This window comes from Hetaerina americana, unplaced genomic scaffold (genome assembly GCF_022747635.1).
Source record: "Hetaerina americana unplaced genomic scaffold, ioHetAmer1.1.p SCAF_1, whole genome shotgun sequence".
In the NCBI taxonomy this organism is placed as follows: Eukaryota; Metazoa; Arthropoda; class Insecta; order Odonata; family Calopterygidae; genus Hetaerina; species Hetaerina americana.
The window spans coordinates 11,766,942-11,781,214 of record NW_027286069.1 but is presented as its reverse complement, the minus strand read 5'-3'; the positions used below and the strand labels follow the sequence as shown (position 1 = coordinate 11,781,214).

General features: G+C 34.0%; 1 protein-coding gene across 2 annotated transcripts in view; it reads right to left on the bottom strand.

Moving 5' to 3' along the window:
- The window catches only part of LOC139688226 (integrin alpha-PS3-like), a 60,299-nt gene that overhangs the window by 16,929 nt on the left and 29,097 nt on the right, over positions 1-14,273 (bottom strand). The window contains exons 3-15 of one of the 2 annotated variants that reach the window (XM_071585667.1): positions 10,923-11,032; positions 9,526-9,652; positions 7,737-7,852; positions 7,607-7,655; positions 7,376-7,483; positions 7,186-7,274; positions 4,664-4,888; positions 3,792-3,906; positions 3,533-3,718; positions 2,146-2,319; positions 1,477-1,619; positions 1,050-1,137; positions 817-958 (exon numbers count right to left, since the gene is read on the bottom strand). In XM_071585667.1, coding sequence (XP_071441768.1) covers positions 817-958; positions 1,050-1,137; positions 1,477-1,619; positions 2,146-2,319; positions 3,533-3,718; positions 3,792-3,906; positions 4,664-4,888; positions 7,186-7,274; positions 7,376-7,483; positions 7,607-7,655; positions 7,737-7,852; positions 9,526-9,652; positions 10,923-11,032 — 1,672 coding nt within the window. Of the gene's footprint in view, positions 1-816; positions 959-1,049; positions 1,138-1,476; positions 1,620-2,145; positions 2,320-3,532; positions 3,719-3,791; positions 3,907-4,663; positions 4,889-7,185; positions 7,275-7,375; positions 7,484-7,606; positions 7,656-7,736; positions 7,853-9,525; positions 9,653-10,911; positions 11,033-14,273 lie in introns of those variants that run through there. The other variant, XM_071585677.1, reaches the window with a different exon arrangement.

Here is a 14,273-nt window from a genome sequence, read left to right as displayed (position 1 = left end):
ATAAGTGAGGGCAGAGCTCACCCAATACTAAGCCCACAGGCACATTTATTCACACCTCAACAAGGTAGGGGGACCAGTACCTTCCACTGCATCACCTGTCGCTCCCAAGAAAATCTAGTGCCTGAATGATCACTAGGGAGAAGCTGGGGGTGCCCAAAGTTACCTAGATTCAAACTCTGGCCTACTAACCAGACAAAATGCTATACCTGTTATAAAATACATGCCCCTCTCTAAAAATAAGTATCTAAAATATTCTCTTTTGTGATAACACCATTTGGAACTATTTAATAATGGAGATCTCATGCTTAAAGATATCTTGGGGCTTTCAAAAGTGAAATTTACTTCCACAGGTTTTCATGGGAGCATTCTTCATGTTATTCATTCATGTTATCTTCCACCAAACACCAGAAAATTATTATTATGATGGTCGGCTACCCCTGACAAATAGGAAACTTTGAATTTGTTTAACATTTCATAGTTTTAAATTTGTCCTTTAAAGTGCCCTGGGATCATGAAAAAACTTAATTGAATAATTACAGGTAAATAACCCTATGAATTCAACAAGGACTCTAGTAATGGGGATTCATATATGAATTGCTTTTTTTAATCCATGACCAGACCAAAATTTTTATTATGATTCTACCATCTAATGACGTGTTACTTTAATACGGCTCATTTTAGAAAATATTGTACTTGTTCCTTCCATGCATGACCTAAATGACTTGCCCTATGTCCTGTAATTTTGTAATGATTGTCTTTTGGAAAATAATGATTTACTATTATTTAATAACACTGCAAATAATTGGAGATTTTTACCTTATGTCAACCAATGATCCTTTTGTCTTCATATCTGTTCTACATCTGTCATCAAGTCCACAACCAGTAACATACGGCACTTTGTGAATAATAAATGTTGGTTTTGATGGGTCTACCACTGCACACGTATCACAAAATTCTCCTAAAATGAACCAATTTACAACCCATATTTATAACTTTACAATAACATTTATCAGCTTAGGCAACCTGTCTATCAAAAATCATTCACTTACTGGTTGAATCACTATGGTCAACTTGTTTTTCATTCAGTATATATTTCATTTTTATTTCGATTGGTTTAGAAAAATCTTGAGATTCAGCCTTTTAATGTAAAAAAAGTATTATAATTAATAAAAGTATATTTTATAGAACCAAAAACCATGCAATCATGATAATGCTATAAATTGGCACCTACACTAAACCCTTTTACCAGGCAATTACATGCCTTTCATGTACTTCACAAGAACTCATTTGGATTTCTGATGTATTTCATTGCATGCCAAATATCAAAAAGGAAGAACATGAAATTTCTGAGCTATTGCATTACCAATAGAAAAATTGCATGAAGTTTAATGTTCCAAATGGAGAATATCTATTAATCTACTTTGTTTTAGTGAATTAAAATACACAGTGCATGCAGTTCATAAATAAAACACATACCAGTATTTTCACATCAAATGTTTCACAATACTCAACTCTGTGCTTAAGAGTGACATTGATATAATATACAGATGTATTAAGAGAATCAAATATTAGCTGAGTTCTTCCATATGTTTCATCAGCTGTAAGTGTGACAGCAGCATCTAAAAAGAAAATTGATCTGAATAAAAAAATGTAGCTTTTAATTTAAGTTCAACAACTATATGAAAGTTGAAACATAGAATTTAAGTTAGAAAAATGTTAACCACAAAAACATTCACATGTATTTCGGTTAATTTTTGTAGATGGAATATTTTCAACCACGCAAGAAATGCCATCAGTAAATTTAAAAGCTATTTCTCACAGCTGTTTTTAGCCTTTTATTTAAGAACAGGTGATGGCAGTCAAGGTTGGAAAGGTTCAAACTGTACTGGCAGTAGCCCTGCCATACAGAACACTATTTGAAAGCAAATAAGAGTGAAAAAATGTCTCATTCAGGCATGTGAATGCCACAAAATTTGCAAATTACAATTGGTAACTGCTTAAAATATTTACCCGAAAACATTAGTACTCTGTCACAAAAATGGACAAATTTCTTTTTTTTTCTTCTATAAAATAACTTTTCTAATGGGGATAAAAATAATCTTGGCTTGCAATAAGAGTGTGAATAATTAATGCAAAAGAACTTACTAATTGAATTAGGGGCATGCTCTCCAGTGTAGTGAATACATGCTTTTGCTTTGAATCCTTTAGCAGTGAAGTTTATCCTGTAGACATCTGTGGCCATTTTAGCATGGAAGTAAATGACAGGCTGTGATCTTAGAAGCACAGCTTGCCCAGATTCATATGCCCCAATTGCAATATCTGAAATAAAGAGCAAAGAAAGGTTAACATCAGTCAGGATATATGTACTATTCATACATTAATAGAGTGACAAAAGAATGGATGCATTTCTAAATTAGAATTTACATATAAACTGAAAAGGAAAATGGTGGATGCAAAATACAGAGAACCAATCTAAGTATATGATGATAGCCAAATTTTGGGCTGAACAAAATTCACTTTAAATTTCTCTGCAGTTAAGAATTATTTACAAAGGAATTAGTATATTTTAATACTGATTTCTATGGTTTTGCTCATATCTAAAAGGTAAATAACAAATGCTAGGAATAAAATCAGGTTATCTGGATTTCCTTCATTTAAATTTTGTGTACACCAAGGCTCAATTCTTGACCCTGTTCTTTTTTTAGCCTTTATAAACTATCGATCTTCCATTAGCGGAAACAGCCACATTTGCAGATGACACAATCACATCGAAAAAAATTAATACTCCCATACCCTAGGTGGAGGAAAACCCACCTAGGCAGGAATTGAACCCATGACCTCTAGTTTGAAGCCGGTGAATTAATATATTATAAAGACATATTATGCATTAATAAGAAGAAATATTTACACTGCAAGGTAAAACTATAGGAAAGTAAATGGAATATTGATAGATAGGTCAACTATTTGTGTGTGAGCAGTACTTAAAATATTTCCATAAATTGAGGGGATAACTGTGTTAGGTTCAACAACTTTTAAGGACTCAATTATGGAAGTGGGAAATATAATGATATTGGAAAGATTAATGGGGATGATGGGTATGGGGATGTGTTTAAGTGGTACACTCTGAAGTCATAATGATTTTTGTGAATGTCAACAAATCCTCGAACTCCAGAATATTGCTTTGAAAGAAGCTTTCAAACTTGGACACTAAACATGCACAAAGTTTTGTACAAAACAGCAAACCTGCATTGTCATACGGTTTTATATACATGGTATCCCATCAATCCTTAAAGTTTTTCTTGAATAACCTACAAATTTAAATTAGAATCTGCATTTTACATTGTCTGCAACATAGAGCTTGTAATATTTCTGGTGATTAATTTCTTGCTGTGACTTATGCAGATTTTTTAATGACAGGTCAGAACTAATGAACAATTCGAACTGATGTAAAAAGCAGTTTGAGTTTAAAAAGCAGTATGAATAAATCCTGGGGTCAAAGAAATCCAAGAGCTTTGCTAAATTGCTCACTAACCATTATAGTGGTTGCCATCAACGTCTGCTCCTTTGCTGATACTGAGTCCGAATCCCCTTAAAGTATGGTCAATTTTAATGGCAGCAATTCTTTGCACAAATTTAGGGTTGATACCTTGTGGAGAACCTTGGTAGATATACACTGCGCCATGTCCAAAAGTGTCATAAGGTGCTCCAACAGCAATATCTGAAGCAAAATAGTAATTTGTTCATTAATTAGTTCCTAGGAGTCTTTCCCGGCAAAAACAAAAGATACATACCTGGATATCCATCTTTATTCAAATCTCCAATATTAGATATAGCTGTTCCAAACCTAGCTCCTTGCTGCTGAGAGCCCATTATGTTTATTTGATCCTCAAGTTCCATCATTTTTCCCTAGAAGGAATAAAATATTCTGTAGATTTTTGGACTCCAATACTTTAAATAAGAATAATAATTTCTTCATAAATTCTAATAAATAAATAAACTCATTGAGAAGGCACAATAGATCTCCCTATATCAGGAACATATGTCCTTTATCTAAAAGATGGATCCTAATCAGGAGGCTTTTATAAGTGGCAAGCAATGAAAAATGGATACTAACCCAATGGCCAAAGAGAATATCATTACTGCAGAATGTTAAATTGTAAATTAAAAATTGTCATTAGAAATCAGTAATAATTGAAAAAACTCATACACCACATGATTTTGTTCCAAATCAAGTTTGAAATGCCCCAGTTGCCACTCAATGGCTTAGTCATGGCTGCCATTACCAGGGGGCATGACCTTCCTACATGGATGCATGGTGGCATATTGAAAATTTGAGAGGATCTGCTTTAAGTTACTCTCACAATACACTTCCCAGAGCATGAGAAGAGGGTGGGAATGCTCCAGATAATATTCATAAAATACAATCTGCAGACTCCAACACTTTATAGTTGTATTGGGCTTGGCTATTCACTATTTTTCCCTTTTCATAGCAGCAAGCACCATTTATAGTAATGAATATCCACACCTAAGTGTATTACTTTTAATTTTTAGACTTTCTACATGTGGAATATACTGCACCATGGGTAACAAGAATATAGAAAAGGAAAAAGGGAGTGAAATGACCTTAGTTAATTTCTATTGCAATATTGCTGGGCTTACTAACCTTATCAAAATTGATGAAAACATAAATTTTACCCTCATCTCCTGTATTTTGGATAATGCTAGATGACTCCAGAGAATACTGAGGCGCTCCCACCACTAAGTCATCTAACCCATCAGAATTTAGGTCTACCACACACACTGATGAACCAAAATACTCTCCTAACTGAGACCCTTCCAACATAATTCTGATAGCAATTGAATCACCATCAAAGGAAAAAATGAAAACCTGAAAAATTACATAGATAATAATTAGCATGGTATATAAATTACTCATGACTTAAGTAGAAAATCTACATGAAATTACAATTGGAATAAACAGCAATGTAATACGGTTAGTCCATTTTAAAAATTAAAAAGACCATAAGACTGAAAAAATCGATGTTGGCTTTTTAAAAATTAATATTAGATGTGTGATGAAAATAGGTACTGTCACTTAAATAGAAGATTAATAGAAAACTTAATTAATGCATCTTAGATACAAGTTCAGTCCAAGAGTATCACAAAGTGAGGACAAAAAATTACTCTGTAATGTGTTTTTGGTGTCATATAAATGATTTGTATTTCTACTTGTTTTCTCCCAGTGACATCAGTTGAAAATTGGATATCAGGCAGAAGAAGTATGAGCTCTGGAGTGCACACATATACATATTGTTGTTTGAAGGTGCTATTTCAAGTAAGTATATATTTTCCATCCAATATCAGAGATTAGTTTTTACTATTTCCACATGCAACAATTGGTGATGAAGTACTAGGTGATGAGCTCAGTAAATACTTTTTCAACTGAGCACATGCAAAAGTGATAATGGTGGAAGGCTCTGAAACAGCAATTTTCAACGGAACCTGCAATATTTTGAAAGGGTTCCAGACCTTGCTACCATTGTGACTAATGGCACAACCCAGCAATGTGTCTGCAGGAGTACTTGCTGACGTTCATATTAAATGAGTTTGAAATTTTCCACAGACTTTATTTTAAGATACAACCTATTTCACTGACTTGTAGCATTAAAATTGCACTTAATCAAAATTATTTAAGTTTCAACCACAATTTTTACATCCAAGCAGATGATCTAGCTATGGGTTCCCCACTTTTGCCCCTCCTAGCCAAAATCTTCCATAATTCATTAGAAGAACATCTGTTCAATACTGTCAATAAACACATGGAAAATGTGGTGTATTGTTTCCACTACAGGCAACAAAAATACAATCATTGTAACACCTCACATGTTGGTCAAACTGGGAGGAATTTCAAGACACAAGCCAATGAACATGCCAGGTGTCACAAAAATCATAACTTCAATTCCCTCTTCACACAACACCTCATAGATTTTAAACACAACAGTAATTTTGTCCCCGAAATACTACTATTCCTCCCTTAAGGATTAAAAATGGACACTTTCGAGCAAATTGAGATTAAAAGGCAGTTGGCAGACCCTAAAATGATTCTTTATAACTAGCAATTATACGCTCATCCCTCCCCTCTCCATGCCAAGAAACTGTCCTTGAGGGAAAACAAATCCAACTGTTCAATGTACCCATTCATCCCTACCCCTCCCATACCCCTGACCTGACCCAATGCCATGCCATAATCAAGGCACCACTGCCTTTTCCCTTTCCTGACCCAAATATCCCCCACCCTCACCGTCAACTTCCCACCTCCCTTCTCCCTCCTACATAGTCACTCCCCTCTCCTCTGTCCTAAGTGTACATGTGTATATTCAACTGCTGCATGTGAACCAAATTTGTACCTGATGATGCCCCAAGTTGGTAAAACAAGTATAGCATCTTAAAACAAAATTTTTGGAAAATTAAAAACACAGTATAGAACTACATAACAGTACTGTCAGAAACTAGAACACATTGAGTGAGCCTGTATTGAGAAGAAGAATCAAGGCTCAGCAAGGAGAAAAGAAAAGAAAGAGGTTGCAGTTAGCAGAGGCAGGCGGAATCAGTGCTATACACACTGTGGAGGATCATAGCCTTCAACATGGGTATTTACCCTGTGATTGAATTAATATAAATGATTATTATTATAACACAGAGGTCATTGATTCTGAGAAATCCATTTACATGACGGTAGACGTATATTCTGCAAATTTCCCAGTAAGCAACCTTGCGCCAGAGTAAAACTCCTCATTTCCCTTTCTGTAGCCTCTGATTACAGTTTTAGAAAAAGGCATACAGCTGGTCATTGAAGTGGAGTTAAGGGATAGTTTTTCTATAATTGGCTACAGGACTTGTGAGAAAAAGTGCAGTAAAAATGACACAAACTTTTTCACACAATGGTCCATAAATAACAGAATAACCCTGATATAAAACTGATGGTGAGACATCTATATAGTGTTGAAATTTGGTTGCTATGTTATGCTTACCAGGGATTTGTATTATTTTTGTATGATAAAAAAGATGTTTGTGTAAAAGCTTACAGCAAGGAAACAATACAATATACTAAAAAATATGAATGTGGAAAGGGATAACTACATTCATGCTTTTGCAACATTTCTTGAATGCAAATAAATCCTTCACCTTTCCTTTAAGATTGCCATCCCTTGGTGCTCCAGCCACTATAAATGTCTTGTCTGTATTCAAAAAATGACCAGATGAAATAGAATAACCTATAAGAGAAAAGAGTAATTCATAAACACTATCAAATAGGTAGGTATGTAATAATACATGTGATATTGTTATCAATTCAAAAAATCATTTATTTACTTACCAAAATAAGTACTAATGGTGACATCACCCCTGTGTTCAGGGTTAGGAATTAAAAAATCATCATCACCTGTCTCCTCTACAACATTTCCTTTGGACTTGATAACGGTTCCTACAAAACAGAAAATATATAGTTAATATATCTATGTTAACAAAATGGAAATAAAATAATAAAAATCAGTATATCTAAGGAAATGTTTCACTATCATCATTATGATAATAATATTTACTTAACCCATCCACTCTAAAACTCCTGGGGCACCAATTATTATTTCAGATGAATTCTGCAAAGATAATTAATTGACATAATTAAAAATTATACCAAGCTCAAATTATGGCCATGGAAAATGAATCATGCCACTTACTTTGACAAAATCAACCGACAGTCCAGCTTCACCATACACAAAGTAAAATGTGTGATTTCTGTCTGGACCTGGAGTCAGCCTTTGTTCTTTTAAATAACTTTTATACCCCTGGTAACCTAAATGAAAAGGTTTAATAAGTTCTTACATGAGTCATTAAGAGTCTCATTACTGAAGATGAAATATATTATCATATCATATATTTTCGAGTACTAGTTAAGAAATTTCTCAATTTTGCGGCGTGACATAAGCTTATCATCAACTTTATCAAGGAGCAAAATAAGGTTACATTTTCTGGCCAGAAAGTTTCATCTATAGCTAATGAAAACTGTTAAATGGTGAAATTCAACTTTCAATTCAAGTAATTAATGGTTTTTAAGCATCCCATATTAATTGATTGTTATATGCATTTTCATGTGTTCAACTGCCTATTAATATTGTAAGCATCATTGCTTAATCTCGATTGAGAATCATGGCATTAACTTTGATTGTTCTTGTCGCTAACATTTATTGGATCTAAGGATTTATGTCAATACTTTGGGATGAACAGTGCTCTAGGACTTTTACTTACACATGAAACAAATCACTTTTTTCATTTATGTGGCTTGATTAAAATAAACATTGTCAACATTTAAAATCCTCGGTAAAAGTAATAATTCTTGTCATGATCTCATATTGTTATCACTTGTGATCACAATGGGAACAACCAACAATATTGCTTAAAGAACCTACCTGAAATCTCAATTTCTTATGAGAACTGTAACTCATTCACCTAATTTTACATGATGGTGCTCTAATGCTCCTTGTCACATGACCCCAAGGAGGCTCGTTGAATATAATGTACATAAATAGTGGGACAACACTTAAATTTACAGCATGGGTCATCAATTAATGCCTTTAAGTTTGTCAAGGCATAGCACTCCAGAAGTTGTGAAATTCCAACTCCCTGAGATCAATTTCATCAGTATCCGATTTTGCATTGACTGTTTTTCCACTAAAATTATGAATAAAGGAAGGCATTCCTCTGAAGAGATGGAAGATGAATGAAAGGCATTAGCCTAACTTCAAAATATGATGACTGGGGTTAATTCTATTAACCCCAAACTTATTGTCTGTCCATTGCATTGAAGTGAAAGTACTTACTTCTGCATTCCCTTGGTAGACTACTAAGAAGGTATTACCATCACTCTCTGGGTCATCTGTAGCCACCTTTTCCATGCTTTCCAATTCTCTTATAGCAAGCTTTTAGTTTTTTGAAAATATGTTCTCATTTTATATAATAATATTATTGCAAAATCAGTTGGAGATCTAAATTCACTTTCTTATTTATGCATTCTCTTAGCTTAGAGTAATTACGACGAGACAACACCTATCACTACTTCCCTAAATTAGGAGGGTCAAGCCTCACAGAGGTAGCTGCCAGAAAAGGGATGATCCCTCACCACTATCAGTGAATGTTTTAGGAACAAAACATTTTCCAGTAGTACTCAACTCAATAATCTTCCATTTGTTAAATGCACAACTTTCGTGAAGCTTGTTATAGTTCTTAGTGACATTGACTGCTGCAAAACCCTTTATGTTTCAATCTTTAATATCAGTCAACTCTCCTTCCACATCATCATTGTAATCATGCTGTTACTATTGGTACGACTCTCAGATGTAAATTGCTTAGATTCACGTGAAACTTGACCTTCAAAGAGGTTAAAAACACAAGTTATTTGGGGTGCTTCTAAAAGTGCATATGAAATCTATATTGATTACCATACATGCTTACCATAATCTTTCAACTTACCTACTTTGCTGAGAGGAATTAGTTGAGTTACTTCTTCGTCAAAATCTTTGGAACCATTTAGCCAATAGCATATACCATTCATAGCATAAAACTCCTTTAGGTCATTTTTCCAGCGTGGTCCACAAAGCTAGTTTGTAAAGGTAAAAATGGAGAGACATAATAGCATTGATATCTGTAAAACTTTGAACAGAACCATCCTCAATAGACTCAAGTTTCAAGACTCATATTTAAAAGAAAGCCAAATTTTTGTAAAGAAGCTAAGGCCACACTCCTGCTCTCTTTCAGTCTTTCTCCACCAAATATTAATGGAAAGCGACCAGAAATTATATTGAATACCAAGCATTCCCAAGTCTTAATTGGTAAATACAGAATGATTAATTTTAAATACATTTATAAAATCGTGACCCTGATGCCAGGATAAAATACTCTATCAAAATCTTAGGATATTGTAAAAGAAACAGGTATGCTAAACTACAACTTGTGACTCACTGATGTTCTCTCTAAAAATAATTTTCTTTTCAATCCACCCTGAAAAATCCATGGGGCACAGGGTGAAAGGCAGGCATTCACTTAAAATGCCATTTCATGCAGAACATCACAACAGTCATAGAAGAGCTGGCTGCCATCTATCATGAATATCTGCTGACGGTTCAATTTCATGCATCCATTGAATTTCCAATTCATATCCTATTCATTCATAGGTATTATATACGCATGTACTGAATATATAATTTGAGTTCAAAAGTGATCATCAGAAATCTCAAGTGTTTCATCCAATCCACAATGGTATAAAAATTCAGAAGCTATCACTGCAAATAATAATTTTCAAATTTCTATTCCCAAATGAGAAAGGGCACAAACAAATATTGCTCAATTACTCCCTGAACATCAGTATATTGTTTCTTAAACTCATTTGGTGCAACTTTTGATTAAGTATATGCTCCATTAGATTTTTTAATTACTTTCAATATATTTCATATTTAGTGTTAGCTTCATTTTCATGTACATCTCCCCATCTTTTTCAAACTTCAATGCTGGCCTCCAAGCGATCAATAACATTGCTATCATCGGTGGTAGAAAAACAGCCTTTAGTGACAAAATAATCAATAGAAAAACTACAAAACACATGACAGTTTAATTTACTTCCCCCCACAGCCTTCAATGACACACATGGAGCAAAAACGCACAGAGCTTTATAAAATGCATTTCATAGAAACTGGTGATCCCCTCTCTCAATCAAGATATTTTATTGCTTGGAATCTCCGTAAATTAATTTATAATGATGACAATGAGAAGGGTAGGGCTGAACTATCTTTTTTAATGCGTGTTAACTATTTTGATATGCATAAATGATTTATTTCAGGTGATGTAAAACATAGAAGGTACCTTCTGCATACCACAATATTTCCATTTTCATCTCCTTGCACACTAAGAGATCCTCCAATCCAGGCATGGTCCTTTTTATGGTGCATAGGTCGTTGATTTGGAATATGTACATGAATATTACCTATAAATATATAGAGGATGAAAATCATTAAAACAGTAATGATGAAGTTTATGACTAATATAAAAACTCATTGATTTATTTTAATTATAATAATGCTGCATAATTAATCATTCTAATACTAACAAAACATTACATTTTATTTTTAAAGAATCTCATCATTTTCAGTTTCTTTCAGAGGTGAAGCGCTCTTAAGGCTGTAAGACTCTGCCTATCCAAAAATTTGCCAAATATAAATTATACTAAACATTGACTTCCATTCAGTAGGCTCACAGCTGTGTAAGATATCGTATATCTTTTTGAGCAGTGGTGAGCAGCAAGATTAATCAATTGCTCAAAGGCTGCCTCTAGTCAGCCAGCTGGACTCCCGGCTATTGCCAGTATACAATCAATAAGGAGACCTAACATGAAGTAGCACAGATATCATGGGAGATTTGTGATTACAGCATAGTGTTTTCAGGCTAGCCTTAAAAAAATGCTGTTTCTTTGACTGCTCCTATATCCTGGCTCCCTGATGAGTCACTATGATGTCGCTCAGCAAATCTTAGTTGATTCCATTCTCTCTTTAGTTGTTTAATTTTTTAAAATAGTTACTTTTGGAAAAGGGTTTACCATACCATAGTTCAAGTAAAACTACGTAGAATTATCATCGATGGAACATGCTGACAATTTTCAATTGCTATGCAGCATATAAGGCAGTTTTTAAAGATTTTCTGGAAAAGGACAGTTTGAATTCTACCCGCGAGCTACAGGAATGACTAGAACTTTAAATGACCGTATATTGGTATTTTGACTGCTATATTCAACAGAATATTCATGTATTCTGAAATTATTTCATATTTTTCAAAGCTTATATTTTACCTCATACTGCATGGATATTGAACAAAGCTCAGGAGAAAAATATGTCTGAATACCTCTCAGATCTGATCATGGTTCTTTCAAGTGGGGATGCTCTGCAGGAAGATTTCTGCTTAGTTCATTGGATACTAATGATATGAAAATTCCCATCCAATAAAATTATAGGCCTCAAAAGATCTCCTAATAACTACCATTTCACAAATGCATCTGCATGTTCTGGTGAAGATTACAGAAGGAAAAAGTTTAGAGCAGTTCAGAGAACAGATTAATTTCAGTTGGACAGAGGATTGAAACATCTTGGAAGAGTCATAACTGTTATTTGCCCGTGTAAATTAGGACATAAATATTCTGAATTGTCTCTACAAAAAGGAAGTAGAACATAGGTATTAAATATTCTTAGAAGTTATACTATTAATATAAAGGTATTTTGAAAATTTCAATTAAAATAAAATCACAGTTAAATAGTTCACAAATTATTTTAACGTAATTCATTTAATAGAACAATACCCATATATTTATAAACTTACAGCATGCCTAAGAAGCACAAAAGGGGATTTAATTTTCACTCTTGGATAAGAATTTGCTCAGGCCAAGCAAGGAAGAAAGGCTAGACAATCTTAAAGATTTGTGAGGCCACTGGCCCCTAACATCAAATATATTGCTCTTTTCAAGATACAATGCTATCAGTTAATTTTGCCCCTTATAGCAATACTTGTTAACTGTGTTGTTTCTTAAAAATACTTGACTGTATTATTTAATTATTTTAAAGTATGGCACCAGCTAGTAGAATGCAACCCCCATAACATATGGTTTCCCTCATCCTACTTAATACTATAAGTTATGCTTTGTTAGTGCGTCAGAATTGCAAAAAATTGAAAAGCTGAGAATGCATGTGGCATATCAGGTGAAATTTTGAAGTGTGGGGGTAAGGGCTCTGGACTCATCTTTGTGGAGTGTTTAATTTATACTTGAAAATTTTAATTGTCACAAACTATAGGGAGGCAGCAAAAATTGCACCTTTGTAAAACAATAAGATAGAATTTAGGATTTTTAAACAATTAATCTAGAGAATATTCTGGGGAATGTGCTTGGTTAAATGTGGGTCAAAAGAATACAGAAGGGAACTCCAGACTAAATCTGGGGTGCAATGCAGTTTCAAGGCTGGCAAAAGGAGTATGGATCACTTACTTGCCCTTAAGAAAATACTAAATAATTTTAGGGACATTCAATGGAAAATTTACCATGCATAAGTCAATTTATAGGAGGTATTACAAAAGGTAAATCAAGAAAAGCCATGGAACATTTTCAGGGAATATAAAGTGGAAGTTCAGTTATTGAATGCTATTGAAGAACTGTATTAAAATACTAGTAAGACAAGTTTATGAGTGAATAGGGTCTTGAGCGCCTGGTTGGAAATAAAGCATGATGTGGAACAAGGATGCTTAATGCCACCATGGCTATTCAAAAGTTTACTGGATAAATGAATTAGAGAAGGTTACAAGGATGAGGTAGGTATTAGGATGGGATATGTAAATGTACATTCTTCCATAAGTTTGACTGTGTAGTGTTGCCAATCGAGAGTCCAAAAGACCTACAAGGAGCCCCAGGTAAGAGAACCTTCAGTAGGTAAGAGAATGATTGAAATACAGGGCAAATGCATCCAAATTGAAATTAGTTGTGTTTGATTAAGAGAATGGTAAGAATGATCCCATAGAGTAAATGGTGACATAATCTAAAAAGTAGATGATTTCGTACATCTCGGTAGAATGTTTGTCAAAGATGGTAGGATGAACGAAAATATCAAAAGCATAAATATGTCAGTAGGAAGATTGTTGCTGTTTTTGGAATTAATAAAAAAATGAATGCCAGTCTATGTCACCTATAAACTATTGTCAGCAAAACTATCAACATTCAAAGACAAGCAAAAGTCAATTTCAAGTCAGCAAAACTGTCAATATTCAAAAGTTCTCATTACCTTCACATTATTGTATGGGATTAAAATTATGTTAGGCCAGAATAAAGATACATGCAGACAAAACAGTAAGTATAGGGCACTTGATAGGAGTTAGTGGTGAGAGTGAGGGAGATAGGGTGAGGTGAGGGAGTTGGTCATGAAAGGATGTGGAATGGATGCACTGGTGATGAACCATAATGAAAGGAATGTACTATTCCAGTTTTGTCTTGTTACAAGAAAATGGATGAGAGCCAATCACCAAACAGATATTTGAGATAAGTTAATGATTTGATAGGGGAAGGATGAGACCAGGAAAGTAATGGGTGAATTAGGTTGAAGACTAGAAGAGTATTTTACAGGAGAATAACCGGAAGAGGAGGGTATGCATGAGACAAATATGAATGCTTCAAAGGTGAAATAAGCACACAAGTA